Raw genomic sequence first — 20,635 nt, forward strand, 5'->3', positions numbered from 1 at the left:
GAGGATGAGGATGAGGATGAGGATGAGGATGAGGATGAGGATGAGGAAGATGGCATGGGGCTTCACCTGCAGCATCCCTGCCGCCAGCCTCAAACCATATCATCAATTTATGGCACATGATTGCAGCTTCTGGGGATTTATCACCCTTTTCATGCACTTCTAAAGGATCTGGATGAAATATGGTGCTGTGGATGCTGCCAGGCCCCTGACTCCTGTAGAGCCTGCAGGGCTGCTGGCCTGCACAGAGGGGATGGCAAGGCAATATCCACAAAGGGTGATTTAGAAGTGTATAAACACAAACTGAGGGTTTATAACACTAATAAAGCCTGCCCAGAGGGCTGCAGCACGCTCCCTCCCTGCAGGCTGCTGCACAGCCTGGAGTTTTTTTCAGATAAAGCTTTCTTGGGACTGCAGGATCTTTCAATTTATTGATTACATGGGTGAGTTTATCTCATGTGTCCAAAGTGCTTGGAGCTTTAAATTTCATCCCTCTCTCTTCTGAGAGAACAGAAGGAGATGCACAAAGCAGGTGCAAAAGCCCAGGTGCAAAAGCCACTGGAAAGTAAATTGGTGCATAAATTTCCTTTTGCAAACAATTACATCCCAAATTGCACAAATTCATTTGAGCCCTTGTGTTCCAGTACCCAGCAAGGATTCCAGCATTTTTTTTTAAAAATTCATCTGTTCTTTGATTAAGAAACATACTCATTTTTATTTCATGAAGCTGAGCTATAACACAAAAGGAGCCAAAACTCCAACCATCACTGCTCTGTGCAGGGAAGAGCGAGGACTCCAGGAATTGTCCAAGGCACAGAGACCATAATGCTTTTACAGCTTTAACATCAGGCATTATGCTGATCTGAATTTTGGTATATCTTGTGTGTAACTATGGAAAAGCCAAAGAAAGCTCGTTTTAGCAGGAGGGGCGGTGAGCACACACATCACCCGTGCAGAAAGGCAAAGGGAATTTTCTGTCTGGGGCTGAAGAAGGTGACTCATTTCCAGTCCTCCCAAGCACATCAGTAATTCTACCTGTGCACCTAAGCTGGTCTGGAGCCCTTCCTGGGTTTAACCTCCTTCTGCTGGAAATCAGGATTAATTGAACCCTGGAGGGGGCTGCAGCCTGCTGCCCCCAAACATTCCCATCACACACCCAGGCTGAGTGAACTGCTAATTGCTACACATGAGATTATTTTAACTTCCTCCAAATGCACTGGTTTAACCACACTTGCATACCTGGGAACCTGTTAATTACTTGCTAGCCCTTTAATGGGTTATTCCTTTCAATTCCCAACAGATAGATTATAGTGGATGTCTGCCATAATACAACAAAATATTAGTAAATACATATCTTTTCTTTCCATCATGTACATACACAGTAACTAAAATATACCAGAATCCCTAATAAAAGATCAGATATTTGTGTCTATATATGCTCATCTCTCTGCAATATATACACATCATACATATTAAAAACCATATATATCTATACATACACACAATAACCATATTCATATACAGCTGTATTTTATTCCACACAGATCTGTGAAAAATTTCCTACTGGGATAGACAAAGCAGCTGTGCATAATTAGCTTGGCTTCTGCTTGGCTTCTGTTTGGAAATTTAAATATTGACATTACAGATGTTTCTACCTAGTTCACATCCGTTACATTTACAGGCCAGATTACAAAGGATTCGGAGGCAGTGAGTGGAGTTTTGCTGAAATGCAGATGATTAATCCCAAGAAAGGATGGCTGAAAGTTTATCATCAGCAAGTTCTCAAGTTTGCCCAGAACTGAACACATCTGGAAGGAAAGGAACTTAAAAACTGCTCTGCTGAGCTGTACCCAAAGCTGAGTGTTCCATCTCCAGTAGGAAGGACTGGGAAAAGCTCTGAAACAAGCTGGTTTTAACAAATAAAGGAGGCTTGTGTATTCTTTAGCTTCCTTTGACTCAGAGGCTGCCTCATCCACAGTTTCATTCCAATTTATTATTTTGTTTTCCACAAGAGCTCATAGCAGTCAATTCCATAATTAAATATGTAACATTTGACATTTCAAATCTCCTCTAAATCTAAGTATTGCTGTGAGTGCTGGAGCTATGAATCAAAAAACTTCAGGTTCAAACATTTAATTTTGAGATAGTTTTAAGGTTAATTTTCTGATATATTTCTGCTTTGCAGGTCAGATCTATAGATACTTCCAAGTTTATATTGCAAAAACCTAACTCAATAAAAAAATAAATTAACATTTATGCACAACACTCTAACTTCTGTGAGAAAAAGACTCAGTTGTCACCCTAACCCTGGTGCAGGCAGAATCAGAAGACTGGAAAACTCCAGATTCTACTTTTACCTAAATAAAAATATATTATGTCCTTTCCTATCCATTTGCTAATGTCTCCTTTTGACTTTTTGAAACATTTTTAATCTTTCAGCAAAAAGACAACTTGTAAACACACCCTTTGCTATCCCTCTGTCCCCTGGGGTTTATAGGTCAAAAGGAAGAGAAAGACTTTGAGACTTCACCAAATTCAATGCAATTTGATTCATTTTACAGCTTTGGCAACCTTCTTCTGCCACAGGCCAGCAGGGATTGAGAGGCACAGATAAAGAGAGTCTGGAAAACAGCACCAGAATATCTGAAATGCATCAAAGCTGGAAGCAGGCATGTAAAAGTCAATGGTGATAAATTTATTTTACCACTTTGCTAGGCCAGCCAGCCTTTTGTTTCTCTTTCATGGACTCTTCTGACTCCATCTAACACATACAATCCTATTTCTAGTAATTTATGTATTAAACTTATTGTTAGGTTAAGTATAGAAAAACCCAACAAGCCAACCATCCTGGCAGGTTGTTCTAAATAAAAAGGCACCATTTCAGCACCAGCTTTCATTTACCTGAACCACTGCACTATTTTCCAGTGATACTCATGCTTTATCCATCTTCCTCATGCTTTATCCATCTCTACAAATTACTATTTTATGATACTGCAGAACCCTCTAGGCTATTCTTCTTAATTCCTTCTGTTTCCTCTCTAAATGTCTCCAAGTGTCCCTTTATTTCCAGCAATTATTTATAGACATCTGTCAGTCCAGGCTCCTTGGCTGCATTGCAATGGATCCAGGCTATTGTGCAGCACAGAAAACAAGTTCCTTTCTTTAATGCAATTCTCAAGCAATTTTGCTAAACCACTATGGTTAAGATTTTACCCCACTGGGTTTGCAGCATATTGTTGTGAGTCACATAATGTCAAATGTGTTTAAAATAATTTCTGTTAAGTGCCTCCAGCAAGAGAAATGAGGTGGCTGCCAAGTTCATTTAACCCTCCTCCACTTCCCAACCTCTAAAAGTGAGATATCCAAACGTTTCTGCCTGCCTGTGGAATCCATGGCATTGGAGTCACCCTCATTAATGTGCTGAGGGGAGGCTGCTGCAAGACACAGATCCTCAACCCTTGAGCTGGCAGCTGGAAAAATCAGAGATCTACAGGAAATAAACTGGGCCATAACTCAGAAAACAAAAACATGAGAAATCAGCAGTACAGCAAACACAAAACCCATTACAGTCAGTCCAAAAATTGCCATCAGTGTCACAGAATCAGGCTCAGCCATTATTTTCCTGGTACATATATGCTGACTGCAACCTCATACAGAAATGAGAGCTGGTATAAATAAAAAAACAACAAATCAAAATGCTTCTTCTGTCTTCAAACAGTTTCTGCTGGTCTTCCAATTTATTTATTTATGATAAATAGTCTCCTAGTTTGCAATTCCTCCAGGAGAAGACCAAATAGAAATCTCAGCACATCTGTGGTCACTTTAAGCACACGTTTGAGTGTACTTTGTTAGGATTTGACTCTGGGCTATTTTCAGAACCATGACAATTTTCCCTGAAAAGAGCTAATTTACTGTAACTAACTATATTATTAAATTTCCCTAGGAATGCTATATCAAGAAATAAATCTGCAGCAATATCACCTACCAGTCACATATTTTTATCATTAATTATAAGGTCTGGCAAGCCCTAGCTTGAAATTCAGATGAATACTTATTGTAATGGAGTTTATATTCTCAGTAATTAAAGGCAGGTACCTGCCACTCCAGAAATGTGATGGCACAGAAATTGCAGGTGCCCAAATAACCAGTGGTGTTTACTGTGAGTTTAAAAATCACACACACAAGAATGTGAATGGCCTTAGTGACATAAAAAAATCTATTTAAACACCATCCAAACCATCCTCACTGGGACTGCACTCAAAAGGCTCTTTAATTATTCATAGGCAGATGAAATAAATACAAAAATCACACACTGTTTCCATGTTTTCTTCAGTTTTTGTGGATTTATATCTATCTCAAATAGAAGAGAAAAGAATATTCTTAAAAGGTGCTTGGTACAGGTTTTCACTGTCATTTCTGTGTTGCCCCTGATTAAGGAATTAGCATTCAAATCAAATCAAATCAAATCAAATCAAATAAAATCAAATCAAAATATTCAAATAAAAAAGTTAATTATAAAACAATAAAAAGCTGGAAAATGTGTTACAGCAACACCAGGGAAGTCTAATATGAATATTCACTTGACTTTTAAAATTAAGGTTTACATATTTAAGTTTTTGATACTAACTCTCTCCAAGATTTATTTATCAGTACTTCTCTGATATTCTTGATGAAGAGACAAAATCTAAGTTCAATTGTAGAGCAAATAAATGAGTGGAAAGTCTCTAGATATTTCCATTGATTTTGTGACTGATAAAATTGTGGCCTAACAGAAAAATACAGAAGAACCCTGTAATGGATAATTTAAAGTAAGACAAAAACATCATCTGAATGGTGGTATAAAAAGGCCCCAAATCTTTGGGATGAGTTTCACACTAGATTTACATCTTTCTCTACATAATTGCACCTCTCTTGGATTTATTTGTATCCATGGACATTTACACTTTGGCCCATGGAATATCAAGACAAATCCAAGATACCTACTTGAGCATTTTTTTATTTTTAGCAGAATTTCAGTGAGTGGGTTTGATTGAGGCTGAAGGTGGCTGTGATAAGAAATAAAGCTATGCATCCAATGCAAAGCCTTTCTTTTTCAGCTTCAAAAATGAAATGCAGCACAATTGCAATCCAAAGGGAAGGACTCAGGAATCTGACATGCAAACACATCAGGATTTCTATCAAGCTGTGCAGTGTAACCTTTGATTTGGAACAGCACGACAGCTGGCGGGTCCCTTCCAGCTCGGAATATTCTCTGATAACCTCTGTGATAAAATAGCAGAGCCTGATGAATAATTTGAAGATATGTGCCATAAGTTGTGAAGAACTATGGAAAACAGATGTAAACACCAGGAAATCTGGGCTGAGTGGGTGCCATCTGCATAGAGAGCACTGACTGATTCCAGCCAACCCTGATTCCACAGGTTCAGTTGGGCACAAAATAATTTTGCAAGCATTGGTGCTCTTGACACCAGGCAAATGAGGTTATGAAGCTTAATGTGATGAATACCTGGAGGGAAGGGAGGGAGGGAAAGGAAAGAAGGAAAGTTGAGAAAAATTGTTCAAACTTTGGCCAACGGGAAAGGCAATTGAAATGTTAAATGATACCTGAGTCACTACAAAGCAGCAATAGGAGAAAATGGATGAAACTATTACAGAAGGATTCACTGGAAGCTGGGCTGAGAAACATCTCTACTGGACCAGAAGTGTAAACTTCAATATAAGCAGTGGGAAAAAAAGGAAAATCAAGGGGAGTTTATAGATAATAAAAATAGAGAATTGCCAGTTTAAAAATGTACTAGAGACCTGCAACAGAAAACAGTATTCCACTGGCAGCCATAGTCTCACATATGAAACATTTCTTGTTTGGCTGAAAAGATCATCAAAGTCTTTATTACATGCTTGTCAGATTTGAAGTAAATAAACATTTACCTCAAAATTTTAATCAGTTGAAGGAGCAGCTTGTAATGCATTTCATACCCACAGGATTTTATGAAGATGGTTTCTATATAGAGAATTTTTATGATTTTACATGAAGAACTCTATGTGAAAATGCAAAATTCACCAGAAAGCTGACATAATATAAGGGAAGAGTTTAATTTGGATGACTGTACCCACATTCTTGGAAGAATATCTTACTCTTGTAAAATTTCCTCATCAGACAAAATCAACAGGAAGTTTAATCAGAACATTTTCCTTACTAACTTTAATTAGCAATGTGTTTTTGTTTTGTTGCAACTGTTGTATCTGTATTTACATCTGTTTATCAGCATTGTTCGGTATTTCAATCTGCCCTACAACATTAGTTTATTCATAATGTGCTTTCCATTTATTTGTGTTATTAGCTAGACTCATGGTACATAAACAAATAAAAATAACTCTTCCAGTAACTAAATTTGTGGGAAAAAAAGTGAAATTCCCACTCTGCACAGAAATTGTTCATGGTATTTGGTTTGAATCTTAATCATATCCATGAGGTTGTCTTCACTGATTCCAGAGATTAATAAAGCACATGAACCTAGATCAAAACTCCTATTTCCAACTAATTTCTGAGGGTTTTTTTCCTGTTTCTTCTATTTTTTTACTGCACAGACTTGTCTTTTGAAAATCATTACCTGTTGTCCTAAAGTCGTGCCACTCCCACTTCTTTTTGGTGGAGGAAGAACCCAGTGAGCCACAAAATCAGCAAGAAAACTTGTACAACGTGGCAACAATGCATTAATCAAAGGAGAATTTGTTCAGGCACTGTTCCCTGAGCTGTGACTGGCACGGACTCACCTGTGGCAGATCCCTCCATGACATGACCAACATAGGGGCCCTCCTTGAACATGGGCCTGTTGTCGTTCTGATCGATGACCGAGATGTCCAGGCGCACTGGGCCGTCAATGGTTTTCCCATTCATATCCACCACCTCAACTTCCAGCTGTGTGAACAGAAAAAGGAATGAAGTCATCAGTTCACTGGCACAGTGAGAAGAGAGTAAGAAGAAAGGAGTTCTGATGAGTGTTGGTGTAACCAGACCCTGCCAAAGACATCTCTTGCAGACAATTCTTTTGGACCAGGCTCAGAGCAGATTTCTCCTCTAAGCAAAAGAGAGAGACAGATGTACATTCAAACTGAGATATCCCCTGGCAGCTTAAAAATGTCTTATTGCCCAAAGAATTAATAGACTAGAGCTTAAAAAAAATCCTCAGAAAAAGACTCCTTGCAAATTTGATCCTAATCATGTGAAGATTTGGTTAGAATTTCTTTGCTTTTATCAAGCACACCTCCAGTGGACACATATAGAATTATCATGGTGGAATTGACAATGATGCTCTCTCAAAAACCTTTTTAAAAACAAACAGAAAACAAAACTAAGAAAAAAAAATCAGGAATTCTGTAGACATTCAGACATTTTCCCAATGGTGATGGCATGAAGTGTTTGTTAGGCCATTTTCAGAGTTCTCTGAGTTTTCTAATCAGGTGTGGAAGAATGAAAGAACATCTGCAGTCTCAATCAAGTGGGTATATTCACAAGCTGAAGATTTGTTTGGACTTTGTTTACTTCCAAAAACTGGAGAGAAAGATCCCATTGTACATCTCAACCCTCCAAACCTTGTGCAGTGCAAAGTCCCAATGAGTCACCAGGGCAAACTACACCAAAATTTCTTAAACAACAGAGAAATCAATTTAGATTGTAACTGTGTGCTATACCTGCAGTTCTCTCCCCTCACAAGGAATCAATAAAATACAGCAATAAACATGTCTGAGACACCACTATCATTCTCACCTGCCCTCCCCATCCCCAGCCTCAACTCTTTAATGGAGTTAAGCCAGCCAGAAAATGAACCTGAGCTCAGACGTTAATATCACTCTCTCCCAGTCTTTCCCTGAGAAAGTGGTGCCAGCAGGGGCTGGGAGCCTCTGAGCATTTTGTTTATACTGTTAATTTATTCTTCATTTCCCTGTCTTATACCTGTAAGTTATTTATAACTTAGTGATAAATCCTGCCGGGAAAAAAATAGGTCAGAATCCTAATTCCTTATTAAAATGGATGGCTTATTATCACCTTTCTCTGTTTTTGTTATGCTTGTAAATACCTTCCACTCTTTTAATTCAGTGTGTTGGGTGTGAGTAGGAGTATTTGTTATGAGTGAGACACCTACTTACAGGCACTGTTGGTAAATAGTGTCACAGTCCATTTGAACATCTACTCACTGCTTATCCTCACTTGTCTGGCAATTGTTCTTGCAAACCTTTCCCAAGCCTTAATTTTTATTATATGGCTTAACAGCTTAAAGGCCAAAAAATATTCTGATTGGAATGATTCCCAAAGCTTTGGCACAGCTGAAGATTTCTGGGAACACCTCCCCTTTAAATTTTGGGCTTGTTCAACTCTGAACTCCAAAGTCAATGCAGGAATCTTTGCCATGGGATGTGATGGGGATTGAGAAGGGAAAAGTGATCCCATTTCTGAATGACATTAGTCAGATACAGTTTTAGCTACAGTTGGAATCTGCTGACAAAATGAATGGTAAAATCATTTGGCTTGGAGAGGACCTTTCAAGTTCATCTATTTCCACCTCCTGCCATGGGCAGGGAAACCTTTCACTGGACCAGGTTGCTCCAAGTCCCATCCAATCTGGCCTCAAAGGTTTTCCAGGGATGGGACATCCACCACATCTCTGGGCAACCCATGAGTGTTTTACCACCCTTATTGTAATTCCCCTCTCCTTATCTCTAGTTTAAATTTCTTCTCTTTTTGTTCAAAACCATCACTCCTATCAAACAGGCCCTGCTAAATGTTTATCCCCAACCTTCTTGTAATCCCCTGAAAGGGGCTCTAAAGTTTTCCTGGAGCCTTTTCCTCTCTGGGCTGAACACCCCAACTCTCTGAGCTTGTTCTTATAGAAGTGTTCCAGCCCTCTGCTGATTTTTGTGGCCTCCTCTGGATCCCCATATCCATATCCATGTCATTCCATCCCCAATATCCACATCACTGCTGTGCCGAAGACTCCAGAGCTGGACACTTTCTCATGGTAAAACTGGCTCATCAAAACTATGTTAATTGCTTTGGGAAGTGAAAGAATAGCAATATTTCTCTGTGAAATTCCAGCAAATTAATTTTCAAATTCAAGATAATTTGCTCTTAATCTATCTCTCAGTATCAAGTGACTGTGCTGTTCATTGGAAAGAACAAAGGCTTTGCTAAATTTAAAAAACTATTTCAGCTGCTTTATCAAATTTGTAAGTCATTTAAAACAAAGTCTGATCTAACAGTAGTTTTTGGGGTTTTTTTTCTCAGACTTGCACAGATTAAGGAAAAGAATAAGAGATTCTTATTAATGACTGAAATAGATTTACTTTATCTTTGCCAAGTCCACTCCATCTGAGAGCAACTGTCCAAAAAATTTGGCATGACAAGTCTGTAGGAACAGTTACAAGATATCTTCTTCATTTTATTAAGATGAGAGAGGACTTTATTTTATTAATCTTTGTACAATAATATTCAAACCTATCCTAAGCACTGAGTTAACTCACCAGCACCTTTTAAACCCATCCTACAATATTTTCAAAATAAAAGCCTGCAGCACTAAAGTTATGGCCATCATTCTTTATATGACCTGTTTGTGAAAGAAGCTGATATCTTACCTAGCTTCCCCATTGAACAAAACCAACAAAAAACCCACCCCAAATTAAAGGAAAAAACAAAAAATCCATAAAATCTGCTGACAAAATAACAACAGAAGTATGCTGCTATTTCCAAAAACCCAACACATGCAAGTGAGAAAAGCATTCAAGTAAAAGACAACATTGGCATTTTGAACAGGCTGTAAATAAAAGCAGGTGGAAAATTAGATTGTCCTAACTTACAGAACTGCGAGATTTCAGTCTTTCAATGCAGAAAGCAAGAAAGCCTATCTGGTTTTCATGTAAAACTTGACTGATGTATGAAAGATACTGAATTAATTCTTTTGATAACAAGAAATTGTAGTGGCACTTTCAGAAAGGGTTTAAGTTCCTACCTGACTATAACAATGCAGCTCCAAGGATATGTGCTAAGCATAAAGACAGAGTTGAAGAAATTGAAAGAAAAACAACCTGCAGAGTTCTGTAGCTGTTTATTTTGTGAAAAACTGATGCTTTCCCACTTAAAAGTTATGGAATTATGTTCAGGGGGGTGGACACTGGATGGTCCCTTCCAACCCAAAGCATTCCATGACTCGATGCTAATGATGAAGTTTTGTTCATTGTAACCCAACCTGTGATTTTCAGGAACTCTCGAGGCTAAACCCCAATTTCATTTTTGACACAAGTCTGCATGCAATCCACAAAGGATAATCAAGGCTTTAGGAGAAATTTTGCACCTCACAGCACACAACTCCATGACCAGATGCAAAGCAGATTTTGGCTGGGGCCTCTGATATAGCTCAGAAACCCTGATCAAATCAGGCACAGCAATGGAACAGGGAAAAGCAACACAAACCCCCAAAGTGCAGGCAGGAATAAATTTTATCCTATCTGGCAAACTCCTACTGAACCCTCTCCCTTCTCAGAATGAACTATTTCTAGACTTCCCATCCAATTTCCCTCAGCATATGCAGAGCAAGGATATTTCATCGCCCCAAATATAATGAACTCATCAGAAGTTAAGCTTATTCAAAGTTGCTCATTTTAAGCTTTCTGCATTATTTTAAACAGTCTTGAATCCTTTCTACTCTGCAGTCAGCAATAACATTTACATGAAAAGATAACCAGTCTCGTTCTTACCATTACTTCAAGTAATTTCAAAGGTTTCTCTTCACAGAAGGGTTGTTTTCATTCATTTATTGCTTTTGGTGAAATGGTTCTGGAGAGCCACCTTCCCTCTCTGCATATAAATGTCTGTTTTCACTTTGCAACCAGCCAGCCAATGGCCCACATAAAATTACATCATAAATTTGGAGATTTTCATAAGTAAATCTGGAATATCTTTTAGTGCTTAATTATCTTCAAGGCCTAAGACAGGCTATTTAGTCATTACCTGCCATCTAATTTTAATTTCCAATTTGTTGCCCACAGGAATGTTTCTCACAGAATTTTTCCATTTGTTTCAACAGATGGTTTTTCAACTTGTTCCTCATCCTCAGCTTCACAGGAGCACTGCACCATCCAAAATACCAAAATACAACTCCACCACCTGCTCCACCTCAGTTATTCTAATTGCTGCTGGATTTATTTATTGATCCAATTAATTATTGAGCATACTTGTTAGGTTTATTTATCATCAGTTTTTAAGTGTGGATTGACATTGAGGAAAGACAATGGAATTATGGATCTTTCATTCAGGCAATTTCCTGGTAAGAAAAGAAAATTTGGCCATCTCTAGGTCACAAAATGTAGTAAAGAAATTCTCTTTATAGTGAAGGGCTATAGTAAGAATTTTGTGCAATTACCTAACACAACTCAGAGAAGACAATAATTCAGACAAAGAGAAACTAATTACAAGTAAATTTTCCTGATTTAAGAGTATGAATAAAACATGAGCTAATAGTTATATTGCTGTGTAAGAGATGGAGAGGATGCAAAACAAATATACCAAATTTCTTGGAGGTAAACATAATTCTGTCAACCACCACAGCACAACTGTAGAGATGATGGCAAAACCCAGCACAATTACTTGCTACTGCATCCATCTCCAAAATTAATTATTATATAGCTCCTATTTTCTTAGCACAACCATCTCTTAACAGTGTTCACCAATTAAATAAAATTTAAAATAAACCCAAGTCTTCTATCTCTCCAAAATGACAAAGAATGAATTCTTCAGTAAAAGTCACTTCATCATCTTTGATCACTTCAGATGCAAAGGTTTGTAGACACATTAATAGAAATTTTAAGAAAAGAAAGAGGAATTTAATATTATAAACACTCAAATATGTGCTTTTATCTCTGGATTTTAAGGCAACGGGCTTAATATTTTAATAATTAGTCACATCAGTAGACTGAAAGGTCAGGGTCTACATCATATTTTAATTTGTGAAGCATAACACAGAAAGTTCTTCCAAGATTATACACTTTTGACTAAAAAGAACCTTTTACCTTCCCAAAGCTAAAGTTGCATCTGAACCTGTCAGTAATGGGGTTTATCTGTGTGGGACTGTGACAACAAATCAACATTCCCATGTCATTTTAACTGGTTTTCCTTTAAACAAAACCAGCCCAAGTCAAAAAATTTAGAGCCTTAATTACATTTAATTAAATAAGAACTTTCTGCACATTTTCCACATTATTTTTTGTGCAATAAATCTATTGTTCACCCTTCCCTTGCAGGATGAAACACAAGAACATTTTCTTGGCCACTTTTTCAATCAGTACAGGCCAGCCCCAAAAGCTCCTTGTACCTGCAGCTGCTGTTGCCTTGAGATATCATCAGAAACTCTTTTTCCACTGGGAAACTTGGCACAGAAAATCCAGGAAAGCCACAATATTCCTAAAAAATGTCACCAGTGGAATATGCCCATTGCTGCAAAATGAAGCTACAATGTTATATATTTAATATTTCTTGGTTTTAATATATTAAACTGCTCCGTAGCTCAAAACCAAGCAATTATGAATTCATTATCTAATTGGATGTATACACTGTGCCACCATTAGTGTCACAGGAAATGCATTTTCTTGCCCAGCTGTGTCTCTGAATCACAATACTGTTTAAAAAAGTGCTGTTTTCTTGTACAGCTTAAAGCCTGGAAATTTTTCTCTGTTTTCAGTATAAAATGGCCCCTTTCCCATGAAAAAAAATCACAGAGGAGGAACATAAAAAGCCCCAAAATTGTAGACAATGATGGCATAAAATACAGAAAAAATACATTAATTACATACTCATAAAAATCTTACACCAAAAGGAACTCTGACTTTTCTGTACACTAAATCCAATTCCAAAAATTATTTTGATGTTTTCACCTCATTAAAATATAAAAGAAACAATTTGGGATTGTGTAGCAGATTTTTTGTATGTCAACTGAAAAAATAAAACCACAATATGAATAATTTAATCTCATATTTTTTTACCATCTATTCCTGAGGTTGGTTTTAAGTTATAAAAACAAAGGTGTCAGGAAGAAATAATTGGTATTTTCAGGGGGTTTTTAAGTCAGTTTGGAGCAGACAAGATTTATTGTAAGTTCTTGTGACTATTGTTTTAAGATTTCTTATTTTTGAAGTTTATATATTTGTAATAAACAACTCTTTGCAAAGATTCCTTTTGACATTCACAGAACATTTAAGGTTTTATGTAATATCAGACACAAGCAACCAGCAATTTTCCAGAGCTTTGGTCCATCTTTTGCCCCGGATGTATCCCTGTAAATTCCAGTCTCTCTGAGAAATGAGATCTCATGAGAGAAAACTGGGTTTAACTGGTGATTTATGCAAAAACTCACAGGGAAAGAGGAATTGGGAGCACAGAGGGAAGGCTCTGACATTATCCCAAATTCTCTCTTCCGTGGGCAGCAGGGATGGGAGCTGCAGTCTCCTGCCATCCTCACAGAGCTTCCCCACAGCTCCTGGGTGCATTTACAAACCTTCCAAACCCCCCAAAATCCCCATTTTAGGATGGACATAAAGGAGGTGTGAGGTGTTTCAATTGTAACTTTCCCAATTAATTATGATAGAACTGATGGGCCCAACAGCCACAGAGTGTTTCAAAAGAGAATCAGTCACATAAATAAGATAGGCAAAGGGTGGGAGACAGAGATGAAATGACTTCACAAAGCCACAGACCAGACAAAATTTAAATCAAGCTTGAATCTGGGTTTTTGATCTCTTCACACAAGACTGATAGTGATATTCCATCTCTTGCTGAGCAAGTAATGTAAAATTAGATTTACAAAGATTATTAAGCTCCCAACATGTGCACAGTATGATTTTTCAAAGTGCCTTATGAGACTGGATAATATATCCTATTAAAATCAAAACACCTTTGAAAGATCTTTGAAAACCCAATTGTCCTGATAGTATATTATTTTTTCCCCCAGTACACACTATTCCACATCTATAAAGACACAAAAACACGAGTGAAAATAATTTTATGCATCCTCACAACAGAAAGCCTCAAAGAATCTCTCATATGGCTACAAAAATCGAATTAAAATAACTTCTGAAGCATACATCCTGTTAAATATTATCTAGAAGTTGAAATGAGAATGCCTACTCCAAAAATAACCCCGGTGAACAAACGAGAACATCCCTCAAATCTGTGGAGCAACACAGCTCTTCAAGGAGCCACGTGTACTTCACACAGACCAAAAGTATTAAGGATGATCATGTAAATACTAATTAAAATCTTCCCATATCACAAGAGAGCACATGTTGATCCCCTCAAAAAGGGAGTGGGGGTGAGGGAGAGAGAGGAGGCATCAGGATTCACCAAAGCAATCAAGTCTAATCACCACAAAAATAGTCAAAAAATCAAAAAGAGACAAAGTAGGACTGAAATAAAGGATTAAAACATAAGCTGTGCCAGAATTTTTAGACTCTGTGCTGCACCACAAAAGCAACAAAGACACTTACAAAAGAAAAACTGGAAAAAAAAAATAGCTTTGCACTTTTAAATAGCTCCTGGCATTATTTGACACTGCTCACCATTCCGGCTGCTCAAAAATAACTCCAAAAGTGGAGGAAGTGGCAAGAGTTTAACAGAATTCAACTCGTGGAAGGATGCAAGAAGCAACAGGGTCAGAGGGAGCCCGTAGTTAATCAGACCTAGAACTAAAATGTAAGATCTCAAATGCGTTGGTGACAAGAAAACTGACTTCTTTAGGCATAAGAAATAAAGGTCAGCGCAAATGTCAGGGATATATCACACATATGTATATTTGGCTTTGTTATTATTGCTTAAAATATCTGTTCCTGCAAATGAGTAGGAAAAGGTCTTTGAAGTCAAGGCTCACTCGGGCTGATACCAGGCTAGAACAGAGGTAACAGATCAGGTCTCCCTGTTTTTAAGTAACAAAACAAGCAATTTCAAAAGCACTTTACAGAAGGCTTTACAGGCTGCACTGGAGGGCCTGCAGGTCCCTGCTGCCTTGCAGCACGAGGTTCCAGCCCTGTCAGCATTCCTGGGGTGACAGCTCATCCTCTTCACCCTGTCAGTGCTCCCACGGACAGCTGCAGCCAGGACATCTTCAAACCCATCCAAGAGCAAAATAAGAGTGCTTGGGATCCAAGTGTCAGTGGAGAAAACACTTTAGAGACAAGTGTTTTCCGGGTGGAGGTCCTGAAGAATTTGCTTTTCCTGACAATAAAATTGCTCTGCTATTCAAAATTTGAAATGATATCACCATATTTTGCACACTATATTTGTCACAGTCTTGTAAGATGCAATTCTATAGGATTCCTAAACTTCACCTTTTGGAAGGTTGATCCCCAGAAGCCAGGAAAAGGGAACTAGATGAGATTTATTTGTCTCTGCTTACAGGATCGAGATGACCATGCTGCAGATCCTAAGTGCCATGTGTTACAAAGCCCATGAACATTTCAGAGCTCCCATCACAGAAGGATGCTGTGAAGGATTGGACTGTGGTACAAGGTGTCTGCCACGCCCCTTTTCCAGCACATAGGATGGGATGATAACCTGTTAAATGTTCTGGTTTTGTATCTACACAGTTCCTTTCTCAGTTATTTATTTAATTATTTAGGATTTTATTTATTTATTATTTATTTTTATTTATTTAAATCTCCTTCTAACTCCTTTCCCAAGCCCTGGCAGCCTCTCCTTTACTCAGTGCACCCACTTTACCAACTGGAACCTGCCAGTTTAACCACATTCCTGCCATGGAGCAGCCCTCTCCTCCCTCCTCACATCCCTGGCTAGTAAACATTTGTCACTTTGCTGCCAGTTTGCTGAGCCAAAGCTGACACATTTCCATGCTGATGATAAAAGGTGTGGGAAGCACCATCTCCACGACACACTCCCTGCTGTGTGTTTGGTTACACTTGTCAGTAAAAGTGAGTTTATCGATCCCCCTCAATAGCATCAGAGCTTGGAAGCTGTTATATTAAGAAATTTGACGTGTGTGTGGGTAAATATATCAAATATAGCTCAGAAGGATTCATAGTTTGCTCTTGGCTTTCCCTGCCCTGCTGCCCCCCACGCCCTCAGCAGCTGCGGTGACGCGCGAGCTCTGGAGGTAACACAGCTCTCTTCATCCTGCCCTCTCATTCCAAACTAAAGCAGTTTCTGCTGATTTTTTTCTACACTAAGCTTTCTTGAATTTCATATTATGCCCAAGTGTTTTGGTTTTTCCAAAGGGTGTTTGTGGCAGATATTTTTGTGATTCAGACAGCTGATCCTCCTGGTAAGAGCAGTTAAACAGATCAGCACATCCCAGATCACACACACTGAGAACTTTCTCTGCTTCAGTCCAGCAGTGTAGTGGATTTTTTTCTATTAAATCTATATTTCATTCATAGAAAAAAAGAAATTATCTGAACAGTTTCCACATTATTATAGCAGAAAAGTAGTTTGCAGACATGGATGTGGTGGGAAGATATTCCAAGGGCAGCCTGATCCAAAATAAAATGTCATTTCAAATTACCTCTTCTGTCTCTCTCAGCTGAATCTTTGTCACTGTTAACATGTTAGACCATCTCTCTACATTAACTGTGAATAAAGGAAGATTTAGTCAATGAGTCTCAAATTAGGTGAATTAACACAGTAAAAGTCTTTTCTGAGTAGTCAAATAACTCCAATGTAATTCCTGAAGGATCAACAAACATCTGCTGTGTAGTGACACATCGAAAGACAGAATTTATTTCTTCTTCTTTTATTTTCCTTGCTTACATTTCACCCAGGAACTTTCTGAAATGCTTCACTGGTCTTCATCTCTCATGACAACATTACCTGCTAAAACTATTAATCTTAAGGTGTAATTTGCAGTTCTAGCATGCCTCAGAGGACTTATTTATTTATTTTAAAATATCTCAGTCAACCATAATTTATTTCATTTAACATGTTAGGAAGGCACTTCCTCAGTAAATTTTATGCTCCACCACCACTTTCCCTTAATTCTGAGATCTTACAAGATGTTTCACAACACACAACAATTTCTGTGCTGCACTAACATAAAATCAGATCTCAAACCAAACCACAGACTTCTGACTTACTGGTTCAGTTATTCCAGCAGAAGGTTAAGCCTGGGTCCAGTCAGTCAAAAAATTGATTAAATGCTCTTAGCACCAAAAATTGGAAGTGAAAAAATTTTGAATTTTTGAATTACAGTAATCATCAAGGCCCCTTTTCATGCACCCACAAACCAAATGATCATAAAAGGAGTAAATTCCAGAACTCATCCCAGTGAGTGTTGCAGGAACATTTGCTCCTCCTATTGCAAAACTGTGACTCAAACACCCAAGAAAGGGATCTTTGGGACCCACAAAGATCATCACTAACAGAGTTCCAGGGGTCAATTAAAGGCATAACAGAAATAAAAGTATATCCTAGTACAAAGTAAGAGGAATTAAATAAAGGCAACTAATTTCAAACAAAGAGGTTTGTTGTGGCAAGACTGGAATTAAACAGACAGTAGAAACAAATATGCAGTGGAAGAGAAATCTTGCAGTGTTTTGAGCTGTTAAAATCCACTGGGGAACAGCAATATTTTAAAACTTGAAATGTCCTAGAAGATGAAGCCCTTGCAGAGACTTTTGAAGCTGATGCTCCAAAGCAACACAGGGACTTCTTGCACAGACCAGACTATTCAATCTTGGTTTATCTATTCCCAAAAGTGTCACTGAAGTCACAAGGTGATGCAAAATCATCCTGTGGTATTTTACTCCAATACACTCCCCTTGAGGAGTGTACTCTCCTATGTCAATTAAAGAACTTAACATCCCATTACAAATCTTTTCTAAAAATAATAGGTGTGTGCTAAAATCTGAACTTTTTTAAAGCAATGGGGAACTATTTTAACAATACAGCACGATTTGCTTTAAATGTATTTAATTATAGCTCCAAGTGTCATTATTTCTGCTAACCTAATTGCAACAGTCCCTTTCAGTACAAACAGTATCTTATTTAGACACTTTAGACAGTGCCTTTAAAGAGGAAAATGAGACTTACTCACCAAATTCTGCTCTGTGACTCTGCATAGTCCTGTCTCTATTCCATTGTTCCTGTCACCTTCTTTTTAAGTTGACAGACACAGCAAATATAATGATTGGACTTTACTTTCAATAAAACAATTAGTGGCAAATTACATGAGTTTCTCATTCAGTTCTGCTACATCACCAAAACAGGTTCTCCTTTGGCCTGGCAAGGTGACTTCTCATCAATATATTGCTGGTTCAAACATAAGATAATTTCTTTTATTTGGAGTAACTTATTTATAAATCTATCACTATTAAGTAACTTGCTGGGTCAATGCAGAACACACAGAGAAACTCAGTCCAATCGATCCCAAGAGTTTGATTTTGGAGCTGAAATCAGTAGCAATCCATCAACCCCACGGAGCCTATCAAAAACAGTAAACTATTCTGCTTTTAGTTGAGGTCTTTTGCAGAATTAAAGGTTTAACAAAAGGCTCCTAACCCCATGTTTGGGAGGGATGTGGATGATTCTGTGGTTCTATAAGGAAAGCAAAACCAGTTGCAAAAAAAAAAAAAACAACTTAAAATTATTAAATCTATGTAGGAAGGCAGAAAGATCTCAAAATATTTTCTCAAACCTAAAGAAGGCCATGAAGAATTATTTTAGAACTTCTGTGTTGGTTTCATTTTACACCAAACAAGGAAACAGGAATGAGAGGAACCATTTTTTCTGATTGTTTTTGTGGAGGTGAAATGTTTTATTCACCTGGTTTTGTGTCCCCTCCTTCCCAGGCCAGGTTCACACCAGTGTTCAGTAGATGGCACTCGGTGTTCTGCAAGCAGCTCACACACCATCACATGGAGCAGCAGACAGACAGACTGCTCTGCTTTACCCAACTGCCCTGATTTTACTACAGCCACCACTCAGAAAGGTTTGTTTTTATCAGGAGATAAATGACCTTCATACTGAATAATTCAGAGAAATTGTAAGTTTTGGCCACAGAAAAATATGCTTGTAAGAAATGTATTTTAAGTGATCAAACCTTCATCTCTCACTAAGAGGTCAAAAAATAAGCATGAATATGGATTGTGTCTTCAGCAAGGAACCAAAATTGTATAACAGGAACATTTCCCAGCAGAAAAAAAAAGACATTCAGAGAAGGATTCAGAGTGTTCAGTAGAATGTTGGGGGAAAAAAACCCTTTAAAAATGTATACTACTGAATACAACATTCATAGCTCATCAAATCCTGACATGTTCTGGAATACGATAGCACCAAACTATGTCACTTATCTGGGTTTTACAGCAGGTAAATTATATCATGTAAGAGCTTAACAAAAATGAAGTTGTTCACTCAAAAAAAAAAAGATGTTCTATACAGGATTTCCAATGTTATAAAAATGTTTTATCACCAATGAAACAAGATACAAGAAAAGTGACATTAAGCTCATTTTCCTGCTTCATGTTCTGCTTTACCCAGCAGAAGATCATAGAAAGCAAAACCAAATAAACATATGGAAACATCTTCCTTCTTTTAAACCTTTTTCTCTGAACAGGTTAATTTTCAGAACCACATTTTTCTTTTAGAATGACCCATCAAACTGAGCACATTTCAGCCTTTAGCTTTTGAGCCCAGAGTCAAGTGTCTGTGGTGACTGATCCCTTCAGTCACTTGGCATTGCTGGTACTCTCTGACCTGCCTTATAAACATTTCTAGCGCTGGAATATGGAATTTCCAGCTCAAAACCTCATGGCAGCACATGCTGGTGTGCTTATCCTACCCAATAGCATGACTACTATTTTAATTCTATAAATACACAAATTTCTTAAACTCATACCATTAGAAAATAGATACACAAACAGCTTCTACCACTTCTGCCATCACAGCAAACTTGGGGTTTGCTGCACAAATAAATATTTGACTTGCTGCTTTTTCAAGGTTCACATGATACAGCTAATTTCTGCTTTTCTTGGTATTTAATATTTGTATAAAATATGTATTCATTAATGAATGTAGCTGGATGATTTAACAGACAGAGCTCAGCAACGTAGAGATGGGCTCAGGTTGAAACCTACAGTGCAAAGTGGTATCTGCAGTTACCAATAGCTGTGAACACCCAAATATAACCCAAAAGTGCCTGATATTATTGATGGAAGTGTCTCAAATGTTCAGTGTTTCCTGGAAGAGTGCAAACCAGCTTTCTGTGATCTTTCATACCTGTTGCAGTTTTATAACTTGATCACAGGAAATAAGATTGGAGACTAACATCTGCTTGGTCAGCCTGCAGATTTGGAGCTGGGTATTTTTATAACTCCTTCCCATAGAGAGAAACTTGGAATTGGGGTTCTTTTTTATGCCATCACACAGCAAATATGGTTGGTTTAATTCTTGTCATAATGAAACATTAACTTGTATAAGTTAACCTCTAAAGATCCAGAGGACAACTAAAAATTGCATCAAAGAATGAAAAAACAGGTAAATTCTGTAATTACCAAGGTAATAATAATAGCCTAAGAAATATTTCTCTAATGATCACTCAAACTTCATATCCTCTATTCTTTGCCTGCCAAGAAACTTCACTTTCCTATTACC

General features: G+C 37.8%; 1 protein-coding gene across 3 annotated transcripts in view; it reads right to left on the reverse strand.

The window, feature by feature from the left end:
* CDH13 (cadherin 13) overlaps nucleotides 1–20,635 on the reverse strand; it is a 426,254-nt gene that overhangs the window by 171,453 nt on the left and 234,166 nt on the right. For all 3 annotated transcript variants that reach the window (XM_015640174.3, XM_015640173.2, XM_033517167.1), the window contains exon 6: nucleotides 6,772–6,916. In XM_015640174.3, coding sequence (XP_015495660.1) covers nucleotides 6,772–6,916 — 145 coding nt within the window. The remainder of the gene's footprint in view (nucleotides 1–6,771; nucleotides 6,917–20,635) is intronic.

The sequence above is a fragment of the Parus major genome, chromosome 11, assembly GCF_001522545.3.
Source record: "Parus major isolate Abel chromosome 11, Parus_major1.1, whole genome shotgun sequence".
NCBI lineage: Eukaryota > Metazoa > Chordata > Aves > Passeriformes > Paridae > Parus > Parus major.